The following is a 17910-nucleotide window of genomic DNA, read 5'->3' on the forward strand; positions in this document are numbered from 1 at the left end:
TCCTCTTCTCTCTAAATCTTCCCCTCTTCCATCCCCAGCCCAGGCTGTGAGCTGCGGTGACCAGCAGGGCTGCAGGCGGCAGCGGGTGTGTGTGGTGGGGGGAGTAGGCTTGGCTCACAGGGAGCTGAGGGGCCAGCTCCATGAATTTATTCATGTTCTGTTGCTCTTTCCCCACGCTCTGGAATGAAGCTGCCAGCTCACCAGGTCCTTATTGCTTCCCCTGCAGCTGTCACATTTATCCAGGGAGAGACCTGGGTATGGCCAAGACCAGCAGGTGCTACTTTGGCCAAAAGCTAAAAGAGAATGCTGGGGCCTAGGCTGGGGTACTGGATAATTTAACCAAAGTTTTTCTTCTAGCCAAACTGGAAGATTCCAGGAATGTGGTATGCTTAGGAATGGGAAGTAGGCAGAGAACAGTTTGCTGCAGGACAAAGAAGGTATGGGGAAGGTGGGGGCAGTGTTGGTGGGAAGAGGAGAGAGAAGTGGACAACTTTAACAGTCTCCTATGCTCTCCCATCTGAAAACACAGCCCACTGTAAATCTTGCCTTAACCTCTACCCTTGACTCTGTACTAACCCTGACCCTAATCCCGGATGATATACTTCTCTCCAATCCTAAAATGAAGTTTAATTCCATTACTTGACCCTAAGTGGAATGCATCTCTACCTGTCCTGGAACCCAGGGGTCTCCCTAGAATTCCCCCCAGAGTGATAGCCAGGTGTTTGTCAGAGTTCTGAGGGCCAGACTTTGGATTAGCATGTGATTAGCATACTATTTGCATGTGATATGTGCCTTCTACTCTGTGGAAGTTTTCATGTTAAAATTTTATGAAGTCTAGTGGAAAGGTCCTGGCTCCTTGAAGGTTTTCTCTTTTTTTCCTTCTCTCACATTTCTTGTCACTGACCCAGACCCCCCTCAAGGGAAGAAAGGTGGTGAGGAAGTGAGCAATAGAAGGCCCATGGGAGAGAAGACTGGTGGTGTGATCTGCCTCCATCACTTGCACAAGCCTCAGTGTCCTCATCTGTAAGAAGAGAAGAACCATTTGGCTGGGGTTCCTTTAAGATCTAAAGAAGCACTCTTTTTCATTTCTTTCCCTTAAGGCCTGATCTTGGAGAGGTTCTCCCCCACCTCTCCCACACTCTGGCTTTCAGCTCCACCTCAAATTTCACATATAGATAGCAGCAGCCTGGGTTGTCTGGTACCAGACCCCTGATATGAAGAAAAGGGAACTCTGTCCACTTGAGACAAAGAATTGCATGAAAAGGGAAATAATATTACTATGTGCTTATTGTATTTGAGGGCTTTTAAACATGGAGGTTCTCATATCTTCACAGCATCCCTGAGAGGTGAATATATTGTCCCCATTTTACAGATGTGGAAAATGGGGTTCAGAAAGAGGAAATAGCTTGTCCAGTATCACTCTGTAAGGGATAGTTCTAAAATTCAGAGTCATGATACCTTGGATTCCTTTTCAGTACGCTGGAGAAGAAATAAATGGCACCAGAGGCAATGGAAGGGTGAGAGAAGTAGGACAGAAAGATGTGCTCTCAGAGGAGACCTATATGTGTGAGGTCAACAGGGCAGGGTCTTGGCTCTGCATGTCCCCCCAACCCCCTGCCCTGATACTGTCAACTCTTGACACACAGCAGGGCTCAACTGTTGTCTAATGGAAGGCCAAAGGTTGAACAGTTCAGCTGGAGAAGGAGAGGACACAGAAAAATGAACTAGAGAAAAATATACTTAAAGGGCAAAAGGGAGAACCGAAAAAACCGTGAGGGGAAAACAGTGGAGGTCCAAGAGACTGCACACACTTTGCCTCCTTGCCCAGACTATTTGCCTTGTGGTGAGGCAGAGGGCAGAAGCAATTGCCAGGCCCAGGGCTTCCACTCATCAGCCAGTGCTGCTCCCCTCGCAGCTCCGTGCAGACTTGAGTTCAAAGGGTTTCATCAGGACTTACAGGGCTAAGGATGGGCTCCCAGCACCCCAGAGGGTGGGTGGAGATTGTTTCCAAGGTAGATGTCTGTCAGGCCAAAGCGTGCTACTGAGCCCCTGGATGCGTGTGGCTCCTGGTCTTTGCCTCCTTCTCCACTTCACTTTGTGTCCCACTTGTCCCCACCGCTTGCTCACTCCAGTCTTGGGTTAATGAAATGTGGCGACTGACTGCACAGACAGCTGTCAGGCCCCTCACGTCTCCGCCTGGATATTGAATGCAGCGTTGGGAGACCGACAGGTGAGAGGAGGGAGGTAGGGTGCAGAGAGCCGAGGGAGAGAGCAGTTTGGTAAGAGCCAGGCACTCGGGAGGTTGAGTCAAGCTTGAAGTCTCCAAGGCCGGGTTCAGCGAGGTAGGCTCTAGGATGCACTTTCTCCCTGGGATCCCTAGCTCTTTCCCCTTCTCTGACAAGCAGCAGACTTAACGAGACCCACAACCTTTGCACCCGGAAGAGAGTTGACCCCATATTCCTTGTCCAGCACCCTGGGCGGGCCTGGCTTTAGCGAACGCCGCATACAGAGCATCAGAGCCGGAGGCCGCAGCCCGGTACTTCCTCCCATCTCCTTCCATCCCTTCTCTCTTGCTCCCCCTCCCTTCTCGCTCCCTCCCCCGCGGCCGCGGCCTTTATTAGGGATTCCGCGGCTGTCGGTCCCGCCATCCATCCTGTCCGCCGGCAATTAGGCGGCCAGACAAAGAGCAGCTTCGGATGGATGAGGGTCCCGGCGGATCGGAAATGTGAAGGGTCAGCGCTGCCGCCCGCGGCGCACCCCGCTCCCCCTTCCGCATAATCACCGGCCGCCCGTCACTCAGTCGGCTGCCCAGGGAGCTCCGGGGACCGGGAGAGGGCGGGGCTGGGGCTGCAGACTGTGTGCCTAGGGCAGGGCGATCTCAGTCCTGCTGCAGGTACGCCTCCTGCGGGAGAGTATAAGACTGCGGCCGGAGGCGCCTAGAGGAGGAGGGATGGATTTTGGCCCCAGGTGTTCTTAAGAGGGACTGGGGAGCCCAACGCCTGGGGCCTTCTTGAGGGGAAGCCGGGACTGACTGCCGGAGAGAGGAGGATCGTGGCTCAGGGTGCCCCCTGCTGGGAGACAGGGGGACGAAACCTTAGGGTCTCTCGTCCGATCAAGGGGAGCTAAGTCCAGGACCAACCCTCTTAGAGAAATGGAGGTCCTCTAGTCTGGTGCTCCTCCTATCGGAATAGAATGACACTGAGCTTCTTAACCCGGCTCTCTTGAGTGAAATCCAACCCATCCACATCAAATCAACAAAAGCTCCAAGTGTGGGAGAACCTGAGTGGACTCGAGAGGAAGTTCAAGGAGTCCAGGTTTTACTGCGGATTCTTTGGCGCTAGCTCCCAGTTGACAAATCAACATCTCAATCTGACAATTAGTGGTCGAGGTGGGAGGAGAGGGGCTCTCGCAGCCCCGGCCGCTGAGCCCTCCTGGCGCTAGGCAGAGAGGTGGGCGGTGTTGGCAGTGATGAACGACTCGGTGTGGGGGCGGGGGGGGGGGCCCGGAGCGCGCATTCATTACTCCACTGACAGGCGGGCGGCGGGCCGGCCCGAGAGGCGAATGGACGTGCCAGGAAAGAGACTAGTAGAAGGAGGGAGAGTAAGGGAGCGTTTAACTGTCCCACAGCTCAGTCTGCTCCGGGTTCTTCACCTTGACCCTGGTACTTGACTTCCTTGAACTCAGGTTCCCAGTTGTTGGAGCTGGCACTGGTTGCAGAATTAGTGAAGCGGATGGAAACCTAAAATCTCTCCCTAGGTTAAGCAATTTAAGGTCTGAGATGTCAAGAAAGAATGTCGACGGTCCTGAGGCACTTTGTACTGACCTCAGAGGAATTGTGCGCAGTTGCACACTCAGAAATGGTTTGTGTGGCATGGATGGATAGGTGTGGATTGTGCATCGGTATCAGTGACTATGTATGTCCGTGCCAGGGTTGTGTTGGCCTGATTTTGTCAGTGAAGGTGTGAGCTTTGAGTGTCTGAGGAGAACCACCACCCCTTCTTTTGTGCCCCTCCCCAAGCTTGCTGTCAGTTTTGTCTCTAGTTCTGGAGGAAATGGCAGTGCACATGGTGACAGCTGAGGTGTGCTGCTGAGGGGTATGTGATATATGTTAACTGTGAGAGTGCTGGTAAGAACGACTGCTCTCTTCTACCACCTTCAACCACAAACATACCTTCCCCAAGCATTGAAAGTAGTAGGCATTTCTTTTTTTTTCCCCCCAAAGTCTGGAGACCTAGTAGCTAAGTCCTGGGCAAGAAGTGATTACCAGATTATCAGAGTTCTTCACAGCCCTACACATACTCATACTCCCATAGTTGTTCCGATATAAGATGTGATCTCCAACCCATCTTGTCTCCCCCAAGCCGGCAGTGGACAAAGAGGAAGTGGGTGTTGAACAGAAATCTGTGTGATGGCCAGGAAGGGAAGATGCAGATCTTCAAACCTCCAAGACACACCACACCTCCTTAGGACTTGGAGTAGCTACTGCTGAGACACAAACATTTTAGATCTTAGGTTCAGTTAATTACTAGTTGGTTCCAAAATTCCCTTTTCCTAATATTGCCCTTTCTTCATCTGGCTTTGCCTCCATTCTCTTTCCCCATTCTACCTCCCCAGCGTTGAATTTCCTAGGCCTACAGAGCAGAGAATTGAGATGACTCTGGATCTCTAGCCCCTTGTTTTGTTCAGCGAGATCTTAAGGCACCTTCCCTTTGCCTTGCTGTTCATTAGGGCTAGGTTTTCTTTGGAGCCTCTATATCTTTGCCACCCCCTTCTTTGTGTCTGCATGTTTCTTTCACTGAAAGGGATCTCTTCCAAATTTACCTTCCTATATTTGGGGGAATCTTTGTTTCCCCTGGTGCTCCTCCCTCTGGGGATACCCCAGCGCAACAGTGAGGCCCTTGGGGTTTGGACAGTACTTCCTTCTTGCCCGCATCCAGAGACAATTGCGAACCCAAGGATGGACAGGCTGTGTCGAGGCCTGGGCACGCCCGGGTCACTTCTCATTCCGGGCACAGGCGCCTGGTCGATGCCCTGATGTTCGTTCCCCCTTCCAAACCGCCCTCCTCTTGGCCCCCACCCCCTCCGCCCGCCTGGAAAAGGCAAATTTGACATTTTTAAATCCCGAGCCTTAGAGGGATCGATGCGGCCCGAGGGCCCCGCCCGGGGTCGATATTCCTGATTGGGAAGCGGCCGTTGCGCAGAGCCCGCGTGTAAATCACCCGGGCTGGGGGAGGGAGCGCAGGGAGCCTACAGCGTCCCAGACTCGCAGAGCTAGGTGGGGTCCGGGCCTGGCCGGGACCCGAAGGCGACGAAATGAGAACCACAGCTTTAAAGAACCAGAGAGAAACTCGCCCAGGGTCTCTCCCCTCCCCCGCCCAGCCCTGTCAACTCCCCTGGCCGGCTCTGGTCTCGCTTCAGCGGCCGACACCCTTCGTTGCCCCTGGAGCCGCCCGGGAGGCCGGTGTCGGAGCCAGCCATGCGGCGGCTCCTCTCCGGCCGCTCCCGTGGGGCCCGGGCTTCGGCGGCGGCTGTCACGGAGCCGACAGGCCGGGCCGACCGGGAGAGGGCGGGTGGCGGGGGAAAGGCGGTGGGGGAGGCTGGCTCAGCTCTAGTGCTCAGTAGGTGCGCAACAGATGTTTGCGGAATTGAAGAATCACAAGGTGGCCTGGAACACCAAGAGACAAGGGCCCGAAGAGAAAAGGCATGGGCGGGGTAGGAGGAGACCCAGGTCTAGTGGGGATGGAAGGCTGGCACACCGGCCAGGTTAAGCAAGCACTCCAGGACGCCCCGGAGGTCCGGGTGCAAAAAACTAGAGAAAATGGGGGTGGTCAGGGGAGTTCGGGCCGCACCTAGAACCGCTTCCTTCGCCCCTGACCTACAATCCTTGCCTTATTCGGTGGGGAAATCGAGGCAACCAAGGTCGTGAAGGTCCAGGAAAGGGAAAGCGGGACTACCGACGAGGCTGGGATAGCAACCAGAATTCCCTCATGGGTCTCTAATCACCGGGCCATCCCAGGTCCAGTTGCTGGTAAATGCATCACCACGCCCCCCACCTCCACTCAGACCCTCGCCTCCTGCTTCAGCTTGTCAGATTCCCCCCACCTCCCACCCCGCGCCAGTTTATAGAACAACAATTTGGGGAAAACAATCCGGGCCGAGTGACGGCCCCTTAATTGTGACAAAGTGAGTGCGGGCGGCTGGAGAGAGCGCTAGGGCGGGAGCGCGGCGGGGCGAGGCGCAGGCAGGAGCGCCTCTCACCCGCCCCGCCACCCCCTCGTTCTCATTCTGGTCACCTCCCATCCCTCTCCTTGACTCTTCTCCAATTCCTCTTCTCCCAGCCCTTGCGCCTCCCTTCACTTGTTCCTCCATCGCTCTTCCCTTTCCTTTCGGTAACGGATCTTCGCCCTCTCCCCACCCCCCGCCGCCCCTCCCCCGGGGCGCTTTTTCCTGGCTCACTTCTGCCTCTTTCCTCCGCCCTCCACTCTTTTCTCCATCTTTTCCTCGCGCTCACATTATCCTTGGGCCCCAGTCTCTCTCACTCAGCACAATCCGCTTCTCTCTGTCCCCAGTCCTCGCTTCCTGAGATGAACCCCGAGTTTTCTTTTCTCTCCCTGTCTCTGGGAGGACAGCGCAGCCCTGCACTCCTGGGTTCTTCAAGCAGCTATAGTAGCGGGCTGCGCCCGGGGTGCCCAGGCGGCCGACCCCTTCCCCCGCTTCCGTAGCTATAGTCCCCACCCCTCTCCCTGCGCCCAGAGCTAGTTTGTTTGTCCAGCGGCCGCTGCTGCCGCCCGCGCTGTTTGCCAAGATTAGCGCGCCGCCGTGCAGTGCGGGCCCAATTAAGTCTCATTCATTATTCAGCGTCCGGTCCTCCTCCGCCCCCAGCGCGCGGCTGGGGCTTTGCTTCTCTGTCCCTACCAGTTGAGGCCCCTCAACCGGCCCTAAGGGGCCATAGAGTGTCTCTCCCGGTCCAGGTTAGAAGGACTGGGGTGGGACAAGGGAGGCAGGTGGGAGGGCACGCGGCCCACCGCTGGGACGCGACCCAGGTGAGGCTAAGGGCCCGCCCCACCATCAAGTCAAGACTGGGAGATCTTGGAGATCCAAGCCACTTTTTCACAGAGGAGGAAACTGAGGCCCTAGAAGCGGCATGACTTGGCCAAGGTCACGGTTTCCTAACCCAGGAATGGAGCCCGGGTCACTGAAAGGAAGTCATCTTGTATTCCAGCTTCGTTTCAGAGCAGAGGTAGAAGGAAGGCCAATTACCTTTCCCCTGAGTACTGGACTGTGACTTTGCTGTCTTGATGGGGCGCTTCCGACCCTCTATTTTTTGTCCTGGTTTTCCCTCTCGCCTATACAAAACTGGCGGGACAGAGCAGCCTGGGAGCTCCCATTGGATCTAGAAGCTTTTCAGGTTCAGGCTCAGGTCTTTACGTGGAGTCCCCTATCTGGAAGGCAGCAAGGCAGGACAGTGAAAGAAACTTGTGTGTGGGTCCTTCCCTCCAACCTGTCGGTGGTTGTCTCTTGCCTTAGAGGAATTGGGGGTGGAACCATCCAAGGCAGTCTTTAAAAAAAAAAAAAAAAAAAAAATATATATATATATATATATATATATATGTGTGTGTGTGTGTGTGTGTGTGTGTGTATTTTAGTTGTAGACGGACACAATACCTTATTTATTTATTTAGTTATTTATTTAGTTATTTAGTGCTGAGGATGGAACCCAGTGCCTCACACGTGCTAGGCAAGTGCTTGCTCTACCACTGAGCCACAATCTCAGACCACAAGGCAGTTTTCAAGGGCGACGGAGTGTGAAGAGAGAAGTGTGCATCATGAGGTGAGGAAGGAGTCACTTTCCACGTGTGGGGCTAAGAAAAGGTAATCAAGGGCCTTTTTTTTTTTTTTTTTTGGCATTTTAGGTGGATCCAGAGCTCTGAGCTGGGCTGGAATTGTGGCTCAGTGGTAGAGGGCTTGCTTAGCATGTGCGAGGCGCTGGGTTCGAATCTCAGCACCTCATACAAATAAATAAATAAATATAGGATCATCAACAAGTAATAAAAAAAAAAAAAAAAACCAGCTCTGAGCTGCTGCACGCCAGCCTGGAGACAAGGTGAGTCTGGGATCCTCCCCCGCCCGCCCTTCCGTGCGCCGCAGTGCCACCTGGCGGTCATAGCCCGGTGCTGTAGGAAGCGCGCTCCAGCTGGGGTGGGGCGCAGCGCCAGCCCATAGAAGGCTGGGTGAGCCTGGGAAATCTTCCAGCGAGTGTGCGGAGTTGCGGGAGAGGGCAGAAGACAGGAGTGTAGGGCGGGGAGGTGATTTCGAGGGGGCTGGGGAGGGCCATGGGAGGGGCCTAACCCCAGGCCGCCGACTTCCGTGACACAGAGGTCAGAAACAAAGTCCACTTGGATGGAAGTGGGAACGGAATGAGAGGGGCCATTTTGATTTTGTGGTTAAAGAAAATAGCTGGTCTGACTCTGCCTGGGAGCCATTTCAGCCAGGTACTGCCGCCCCACCTGGGTCTAGCGGTGCTGGCTGGGGGTGACAGACCGGCATGTATGCTTCGGCATTTGGTTTGATATTCTGAGAATTTGTCCAGTGGCTTTGGACAAGCCTGCCTTGGAAGGAGGTAGTTGAGTTGTGGGGTGCTAAGGTATAGGTCAAAATGTTTCTCAGAATGTTTAAGTAAAGGGGATTCAGGACCCCGTTCAAGTTTGACTTGTGGGAAATTTTTATGGCCTGGAGAGATGCGAAGGCTGGAGAGGAGATTAAACCTGGGCCAGGTGACTGAGAGCATAGTGGAAGTTGGGGGCGGGTGTGCGGTGGGGAGAAGGTTAGGCAGGGGCTTTCCAAATGTGTGGTAACTTTGGAAAGACATCCTATTCAGCCCTTTCCCTCCATACCAACCTGCCATGAGTCATTCTCCAGATCTGAAATTTAAGCTTCTGCTTTTTCATCCTTGCCCTGAGTTCTCCGTTTCTAAACCGAAAGCATTTAAAACATTATTTTCCCTTAAATTTGTGGTTGTCATGGTTGTAAAGAATAGGACTGAGGTGCTGAACAAAGGGTATGGAACAACTAGCATTTCAGGGATACTCAAGCAGATCTGGACTCAACTTTTACTGGAAAGAAAAATGGGACTTGGATATAGTCTCTTAAAAAAATATTTTGTTTTAGTTGTAGGTGGACACAATACCTTTATTTTATTTTTATGTGGTGTTGAGGTTTGACCCCAGGGCCTCACTAATGCTAGGCAAGCACTCTATCACTGAGCCACAACCCCAGCCTCTGAATATAATCTAATGATTCCTTTTTCCATCTCTTAGGGTCTAAGGATTACTCTTGGGCTATGATGGGCATGATTCCTGTAGAAGACCTGAGATTTCTGCACTCTGAGCAATATCAGTTGCCACTGGCTTTGTTCTGACACCCTTGCCCTAGAGGATGGCAAAAGGGCTCCTTGTGACCTATGTCCTCTGGGCTATAGGGGGCCCTGTTGGGCTTCACCACCTATACCTTGGAAGGGACAGTCATGCCCTGCTCTGGATGCTTACCCTGGGGGGAGGTGGGTTGGGCTGGCTTTGGGAGTTCTGGAATCTCCCAAACTTTGTAGCTCAGGCCAACAGAACCCAGGGACAGAAACAGAGCTCAAGAGAGGGGATACCTCCACTGAGTCCCATTCGCTTTGTTGCCCAGATGATAGTGGGCATCTATTTTGGCCTTGTGGCTTTGATTAGCTTTTCTTCCATGGCCAACTTCTACATTGTGGGCCTCCCACTGGCAGTTGGCTTAGGTGTCTTGCTGGTGGCTGCTGTTGGCAATCAAACCTCAGACTTTAAGAACACTCTGGGAGCAGCATTTCTTACTTCCCCTGTATTCTATGGCCGCCCCATAGCCATCCTGCCCATCAGCTTGGCTGCCAGCATCACAGCCCAGAAGCATCGCCGCTACAAACCTTCAGTGGAATCAGAGACACTCAGTGTGCGGCTCTACCGTCTGGGTTTGGCCTACCTTGCTTTCATGGGCCCGCTGGCATATAGTACCCTGTGCAACACAGCTGCCACTTTCAGCTATGTGGCAGAAACACTCGGCTCCTTCTTAAGTTGGTTCAGCTTCTTCCCCCTTCTTGGCCACCTCATGGAGTCTGTCCTCCTTCTACCTTACCGAATCTGGTGGCTACTAGTCGGGGATCCAGGCATCAACAGCCACTACTTCCAGGAGCAGGAGAAGTTCTATGAGTTTGTTCACAGTTTTCCTGATGAGAAGCACCAGCTGGCTTACCAGGTAAGACTTTCTTCATTCTCATTCCTATCTGGGATGGTTCTGGGAATTAGGCTAAGCCTTGTTGGAGTTGGTGCCCCCTGACATGGAAGTACTGTTCTATCTCAGACGGCCAGGTCCAAGGAGGGTGTCCTAGCTTCTTTGGAACTCTGTACATTGGGCAGAGATACAGGACAATAACAGTGAGTGAAAGAAATTTATGTGTATATATTTACTTTTTATCAAGGTATAACATATATGAAATACACTAATTTTATGTATATGCCACTCAGATGAAGGTATGGAACATTTACAGCTCTAAGAAGCTTTCTTCATTCCCCTTTCCAATCTATACTCCCACTTCAAAGGTAACCCTTATTCTGACTCTATCACCAGGGTAGGTTTCTTTCTTCATTTCTTTGTTTCTCTCTCCCTCTCCTCCTGCCCGCTTTCTTTTTTTTCTTTCTTTCTGTTTGTTGGTTTGTTATGTGCTGCTGGGGCTCAAACCCAGGGCTTTGTAAAAGCTAGGTAAACATTCTATCATGAGCTTCACCCAAGTCCTATCACCATACATTAGTTTTGCCCATTCTTTGTTTGTTCATCTTTTTTGTTTGTTTGTTTGTTTTGTTTTGTTTTTTGTAGTGCTAGAGATTGGACCCAGGGCCTTGTGCAAGTTTTGCCCATTCTTGAACATCAAATAAATGGAATCTTCCAATCTAAATTCTTTTTGTTTTTGAAGTATTGGGAATTAAACCCCCCTAGCCACATACCCATAACCCTTATTATTTATTTTGTGGTACTGGGGATTGAACCCAGGGCACTCTACCACTGAGCTACATTCCCAGGCTTTTTTATTTTTTATTTTGAGATAGGGTCTCTCTAAATGGCTGAGACTGGCCTAGAATTTTTAATCTCCTGCTTCATCCTCTGAGTTGTTGGGATTACAGGTATGTGCCACCACACCCAGCCTATGTATTCTTTTGTATCTCGAGTTTTCCATTGACATTATGTTTATGAGGTTTATTCATACTTGCATGCAGTTATAGTTTTTTTCATTGTTGCATAGTATCTCATACATTTTATGACTATACCACAATTTATTTATTCTATTAATATTTGGGTTGTTTCTAGTTGGAACTATCATGAATAAAGCTCCTATAACATCCCCTTTTTAAAAGTTTATTTGTATTGTAAACAAATGGAATTCATCTTGTTTCTCTGTTTGTACATGAAGTAGAGGCATACCATTTGTGTAATCATACATTTACCTAGGGTAATAGTTTTTGATTCATTCTGTTAATTCTTTTTTCTTTCCCCCCACCCCTCCCACCCCTCTTTTCCCTCTATACAGTCCCTCCTTCCTCCATTCTTGTCCCCCTCTCATTCCCCATTATGTATCATCATCCACTTATCAGCAAGTTCATTCGTCCTTTGGTTTTTTGAAATTGGCTTATCTCACTTAGCATGATATTCTCCAATTTCATCCATTTGCCTGCAAATGCCATAATTTTATTATTTTTTATGGCTGAGTAATATTCATATATATATATATGCCACAGTTTCTTTATCCATTCATCAATTGATGGGCATCTAGGTTGGTTCCACCTACAAACATTCTTGTACATGTCTTTTTTCCCTCCTTTGTTGGGAGGAGATCTTGTCAGGGATGTGAAATTCTAAGTTGGAAAATGCAGCTGTGGTTAAAGGCAAATCCTGGCTCTTACATGAAATATACAGCTTGTTCCACGATCCAAAAGGCTGCTCTACCACTGAGTTAAATCACCACAGCCCAAAGGACTGGAATTGTAATCTGAGGTAGATCCAGAGGTACTAATAGCCTGATTTAGCAAAGGAGGAGGGAGAGACCCATGTGCAACTTGTGAGATTCTAATTTGTCAACTTCTGTTTCCCTAAGGTTTTGGGCCTCTCAGATGGGGCAACAAATGAAGAAATACATCGTAGTTACCAGGAACTAGTGAAGATATGGCACCCTGACCACAACCAGCACCAAAGAGAGGAGGCCCAGAGGCACTTCCTGGAGATTCAAGCTGCATATGAAGTTCTGAGTCAGCCCAGGAGGCCCAGGGAATCCCAGAGGTGAAAACCAACTTTCTTGGAGGATGGAATCTTCACAGCAGAGCAGGGCAGCTTATCCTAAGTCTGGCTTTGCCCATCTGAGGCATCCCAACAGTGTTTAAAAAACTCTACTTTCAGTGCATATGTGAAAACCTTATAGGGGTGAGAACAATTATGGTTGAAAATATATTTATGTTCTGAATTTCTGAATTCTTGGTTTATTGTATTTATTTATTTTTTTCATATGGGGAATTGAACCCGGGGGCACTTTATCACTAAAGTGATACCTTTTTATTTTTTATCTTGAGACATGGTCTCACTAAGGTCACACTAAGTTGCTAAGGCTGGCCTCAAACTTGGAATCCTCTTGCCTCAGTCTCCCAAATCACTGATATTATCAGCCTGGGCCACTATACACAGCTGCTATTGTATTCTTGACTACATTTTCTTAAAACCAAAGAAAATCCAATAAAATGCTTTCCAAAGGATGAGCCACCTTATCCCACACCTGGTACATTGATGTATAATGGAGGAAAATTATTTAAATATTTTTAAATCTGTAAAACATTGGATTAGAAAATTGAAGGAAAAATACGAGAGTTCTAATATTTCATAAGCTGTCCTGTGATAAGAGGGATTTGATCTATTCTGTAGATTACCAGGGAGTGAGACTGAGGTTAAATTTCAAAATTCAAAACAAAAATTCCATTTACAGAGAACTTCCTAGCAACTATACTTTTCCCAAAAGGAACAAGCTGCTGTGGAAGGGAAACAGTTCATTGCTTAGAGTAATATTGTAGAGAGCCCTCAAACTTTACCTGAATGGTTGGACTGTCTGAGTTCTTAGGTCTCAACTCTTGAGGTCTGATTTTGAGCTACATACTCTGTTTCCAGGAGCTTACAATCTGATGGGGTGTTATGATTTATTAGACAGAACTTATCCCCTGAAAGGTCATGTTAGGTAATTCAGGAAAATTTGGAGATGAAATAATTAGATTATGAGACCTGTCATTTCACTAGTGGATTAATCCATTTGAGTGGAAGCCAGGTATGATGATGCATGTCTATAATGTCAGCAATTTGGGAGGCTAAGGCAGGAGGGTTTCAGGTTGTGGTCGGTCTCAGCAACTTAGTGAGGCAATGTGGTGAGACCCTATCTCAAAATAAAAAATAAAAAGGTTGGGGATGGGGATGTGGCTCAGTGGTAAAGCATCCCTCGGTTCAATCCCCAGTGACAAAAAAAAAAAAAAATTGGTTTCTAAAGCTTAAAATATTTGGTAACTTGCTTTTTTTTTTTTGGATACGGGGGGGGGGGGCGGGATTGAACCTAGGGGTGCTTAACCACTGAGCTTTATCCCCAGCCCCTTTTTTTTTTTTTTTTCTAATTTTATTTAGAGACAAGGTCTCACTAAGTTACTTAGGTCCTTGCTAAATTGCTAAGGCTGGCTTTAAACTCACAATCCTCCTGCCTCAACCTCCCAAGCAGTATTACAGGTGTGCACAGCACCTGACTTAAATTTTTTTTTTTTTTTTCAAATGGATTACTGGGTGGTAGCTGTAGGCAGGTTCAGTGTGGTTGGAGGAAGTAGGTCACTGGGGGCATACCAGTAGGGATTGTATCTTGTTCCTGGCTCCTGCCTATATACTTTCTCTGTCTCTCTGTCTCTGTCTCTGTTTGCTTCCCAGCTGCCGTGAGTTGAGAACTTTCTTTCACCATGCCTTTCTTCCATGATGCTCTGTCTCCCCTTAGACCCAGAACAACAGAGTCTGCCAATCATCGACTGAACTTCTGAAACTGTGAGCGCAAAACAGACTTTTCCTCCTCTAGGTTGTTCTTTTTTTCTTTTTTTGAAGTGTTAGTCTTTTTTTTTTTTTTTTTTTTATCTAATTTTATTTGGTGCTAAGGATCAAACCCAGTGCCTCACACGTGCTAGGCAAGTGCTTTGCCACTGAGCTGTAGACCCAGCCCACCTAGGTTGTTCTTGCCAGGTATTTTGATCACAGCAATGAATATTTAACTAACACATGGGGAATGATAACAAAGGTACATATATAATGAAGTCCACCCTGTTCAGTGTTTGAAGTAAGTATCATAAGAACTATAAATAATGTATTGCAATACTGGAAGAGGAACAGATGATATTGTTTTGTGGGAACTCATGAAAACATTCATGATTTTATATCTCATCTGTCTTTGTGAGGACATTGGGGAAACCCTGGGGAACCAGCAGCTTGAACATCTCAAGGGGAATTTATTTAATTCCATGTAACTAGCCAGAAGTGGAAGAGTGTCCAGGACATCTTAGTTTGTAGAAGAAGACTGGAGATCAGGAACATGTTAAAATTATGTACCTTTACTTCAGTCTTCTTAATCTTTTTGTGTGGGTATGTATACTTCACTTTTTTTTTTTTTTGGTACTGGGTATTGAATTTTAGGGGTGCTTAACCACTGAGCAACACCACCAGTCCTTTTTACTTTTTATTTTGAGACAGTGTGTCCCTCAATTGCTGAGTCTGGCTTTAAACTTGTGATCCTCCTCCTTCTTCAGCCTCCTGAGCTGCTAGGATTATAGGTATGCACCACAGCACCTGGCTTCACACTTTTCCTGGATATTAACTCTGGTAGATATCTGGGATATATATATATATATATATATATGTGTGTGTGTGTGTGTGTATATATGTGTGTGTGTGTGTGTGTGTGTGTGTGTGTGTAGTTTTTTTTAAACTAGTGATGTAACTCAGTGGTAGAACATGTGTATAGCAAGTGCAATACCCTGGGTTTGATCTTCATCACTGGAAAAAAAAATAAGTAGGATTATGTCCTTGAGGGAGCCCAGGGTGGGTGGGGAATGAAAAATCGTGGAATGAAATAGACAATATTACCCTATGTACATGTATGATTACACAAATGATATGAATCTACATTGTGTACAACCATAGAAAAGAAATGATGTACCCCATTTGTGTACATCAAAATGCAGTCTGTAAAAAAAAAAAAAAAATCAAAAACTATTACCCTAGGTAAATGTGTGATTACACAAATGGTATGCCTGTACTTCACGTACAAACAGAGAAACAAGATATACCCCTTTTGTTTACAATAAAAATGAATTTAAAAAATAAGTAAATAAATAAATAGATAAATAATTTAAAAATAAAATAAAATTATTAGGAAAAAAAAAAAAAAAGGAGCCCTGGGAAATTCATACCAGCACCCTGATGTACTGGATTATTTTAAAGACCCTTGGAAAGCAGCAAATGCTGGAAGAGACTTTACTTGTGATGCTCATTTATCTGCCCAAAGACTGCCCCACCAAAGAAAATAATTATCTTTGGTCCCTTCCCTGATTTTTCATTAAATAAACTCATATTTGAAGGGTTGTGGCTCAATGGTAGAGCACTTGTCTAGCATGTGTGAAGCACTGGGTTTGATCCCCAGCACCACATTTAAAAAACTACATAAACAAAATAAAGGTATTGTATCCCACTCCAACTAAGAATAAAAAGAAAAGTTGAAAACCAGCCTCGACAACTTAGCGAGGCCCTAAGAAACTCAGTGAGACCCTGTTTCTAATAAAATATTTTAAAAGGCTGGGGGTCTGAGGCAGTAGGTCAGTGTCAGAGCACTTTTGTACCATGTGTGAGGCACTGGGTTCGATCTTCAATACCACATAAAAATAAACAAAAAACAAAGGCATTCTGTCCATATTTAAAAAAAAGGTGGGGGGAGCTGGGGATGTGGCTCAGTGGGTTAAGACCCCCAGGTTCAATCCCTGGTGCCAAAAAAAAAAAAAAAAAAAAAGGAAGAAGAAGGAGAAGGAGAAGAAAAGAAGAGAACGAAATCTCTTCCTTGTGAAAGATATTTTATTCTTGGAGAGGTTACGGTAACAGTATTCTGACTTTTACTTTTATGGTGCATCTGCTCTTATGGGGGCCTGGTTCTTACAATATGATTGTTGAAAAATGTGGGAGAAGAGGAAAGAAAAGAAAAAAAAAGGTACATGTAAATTTTAAGGAATTTTAAGGTTAGGGGGTTAAGGCCTCTGGTGTTTTTCTATACTTTCTGCATTCTTTCAATGTATGACCATTAAGAGGCTAAGGCCAGTATGTCCTAATCTTGGGGTTTCCCCACTCCTCTAGTTGGCCCTAGTTTTTTAAAAATCTTCAATTCCAGTGATGGTCCCTAACTGTCTCAGTTAGAGACCACCCTGAGCACCATAGCCATATACCATCTCTAGACAACAACAAGAAGAAAGAAAAAATAGAAAATAAATTGTAGATATTTTCTCTTAGCATGCATACATAAAAAAAGAAATTTAAGCCAAGCATGGTGGTGGATATGTCTAATCCTAGCTACTCGGGAGGCTGAGGGATCTCAAATTCAAGACCAACTAGGGCGATTTAGGGAGACCCTGTCTCAAAATAAAATTTGGAAAAGATAAAAAGGTCTAGGGATATAGCTTAGTGGTAGCTCAGTGGTAGAGCACTTGCATAAGCATGTGTGAAGCTTTGATTATTAGTACTAAAAAATTTGCTTTTTTAAACTTTGCCAAATAATTCACTTAAATGGCATGATTTCAAGACCAAGTTAAATTTCAGACCTTTTTTAAGTTGTCAGAAATTGATATACATTTTCTTTGAAAAACACTGATTTTAATTTATCACAGGGAATTTTAATGGAGCATTTTCATAACCTATAAATTAGTAATTTATTAACATGGTTTGTAGCATTACATCTGCAAAATGTAAAAGTATTTAAAATAGTGTATGAGAAAAAAGAGAAGAGTGATTAAGGACTTTACTTGATTTGGAAAATTTTTTATGGGTTCTCAAATTTTATAGTAAATTTTTGTTACCACATATGGATATATTTTAATTTATTCAAGTAGTCACCATAGATAAGCAGTTTTTATTTTTCCAACATGAGCAATGCTACAATAAGTATCTTTGAATATTTTCACTGATGCTTTTTGTTTCATTGAAAATAGATTTCAAAAAGTAATAATGTAGGGTCAAACAATGCATATTTTAAATTTTGATTCCTTCTGTGTAAAGTTACTTCTGAAAAAGTTGTGACAATTTACACTCCCACCAGTTGTGTAAGAAAGTGGCCTTTTCCTTTGTATCTCTCTCTCTCTCTCTCTCTCTCTCTCTCTGTGCTGGGGATTGAACCCAAGGCCTTGTGCTTGCAAGGCAAGCACTCTACCAGCTGCGCTATCTCCTCAGCCCCCCTCTCTCTTTTTTTAAGTGCTGGGAATCCAACCCAGGGCCTCCTGCATACTAGTCAAGCATTCTACCATTGACCCAATCCGCAACCCCATGTTTTTAAAATTTTTAATTTTGTTCCTATTTGTCTCTATCTTATCTGTTTTGTTGATCCTTGCTTGTTAGAAACCTTAACCTACTGTAAAAATTCTTGCAGATATTTTTCTCCGGTCTATAACTTGTATTTTGACTTCGATCTGGGGAATCAAAAGAATTGTCATTAGGATTCGAACATGTCCATTATTTTCTGGCGGGTGATTTGAGTTTCTTTAGCCTCTTAGAGCTTTAGTTTCCTCTAAAACTGATCTACATCCC

At 46.8% G+C, this 17910-nt stretch overlaps 2 protein-coding genes across 4 annotated transcripts in view; both read left to right on the plus strand.

Moving 5' to 3' along the window:
• The first annotated feature begins 8366 nt into the window (after positions 1-8366).
• On the plus strand, positions 8367-16775 carry DNAJC22 (DnaJ heat shock protein family (Hsp40) member C22). 3 transcript variants are annotated; one of them, XR_013763784.1, is made up of 5 exons: positions 8367-8492; positions 9318-10275; positions 12167-12489; positions 14014-14124; positions 14821-16775. XR_013763784.1 is itself a non-coding variant. In XM_079139638.1 (4 exons), exons 2-3 carry the CDS (start codon positions 9436-9438, stop codon positions 10450-10452), a joined length of 912 nt encoding a protein of 303 aa, XP_078995764.1. In that variant the 5' UTR covers positions 8367-8492; positions 9318-9435; the 3' UTR covers positions 10453-10454; positions 12167-12303. The 3 variants fall into 3 exon arrangements, 2 of the variants coding, with proteins under 2 accessions (XP_078995764.1, XP_078995763.1); XM_079139638.1 differs by lacking the exons at positions 14014-14124; positions 14821-16775 and adding an exon at positions 10381-10454 and having other exon boundaries at positions 12167-12303; XM_079139637.1 differs by lacking the exons at positions 14014-14124; positions 14821-16775 and having other exon boundaries at positions 12167-12537.
• Positions 14012-17910, plus strand: part of SPATS2 (spermatogenesis associated serine rich 2) — a 119309-nt gene continuing 115410 nt past the window's right edge. The window contains exon 1 of the mRNA XM_079139587.1: positions 14012-14124. The gene's annotated coding sequence lies outside the window, so the exon portion shown is untranslated. The remainder of the gene's footprint in view (positions 14125-17910) is intronic.

Source organism: Sciurus vulgaris (assembly GCF_902686455.1).
Source record: "Sciurus vulgaris genome assembly, chromosome: 5".
Taxonomy (NCBI): domain Eukaryota; kingdom Metazoa; phylum Chordata; class Mammalia; order Rodentia; family Sciuridae; genus Sciurus; species Sciurus vulgaris.

What these genes read in the sequence shown, in the direction of transcription:
- DNAJC22 (XM_079139637.1), top strand. Translation starts at nt 9,436, where the DNA reads ATGGCAAAAGGGCTCCTTGTGACCTATGTCCTCTGGGCTATAGGGGGC. An exon ending in AGCACCAGCTGGCTTACCAG is followed by an intron (nt 10,276 to 12,166) that starts GTAAGACTTTCT and finishes TGTTTCCCTAAG; the next exon opens with GTTTTGGGCCTCTCAGATGG.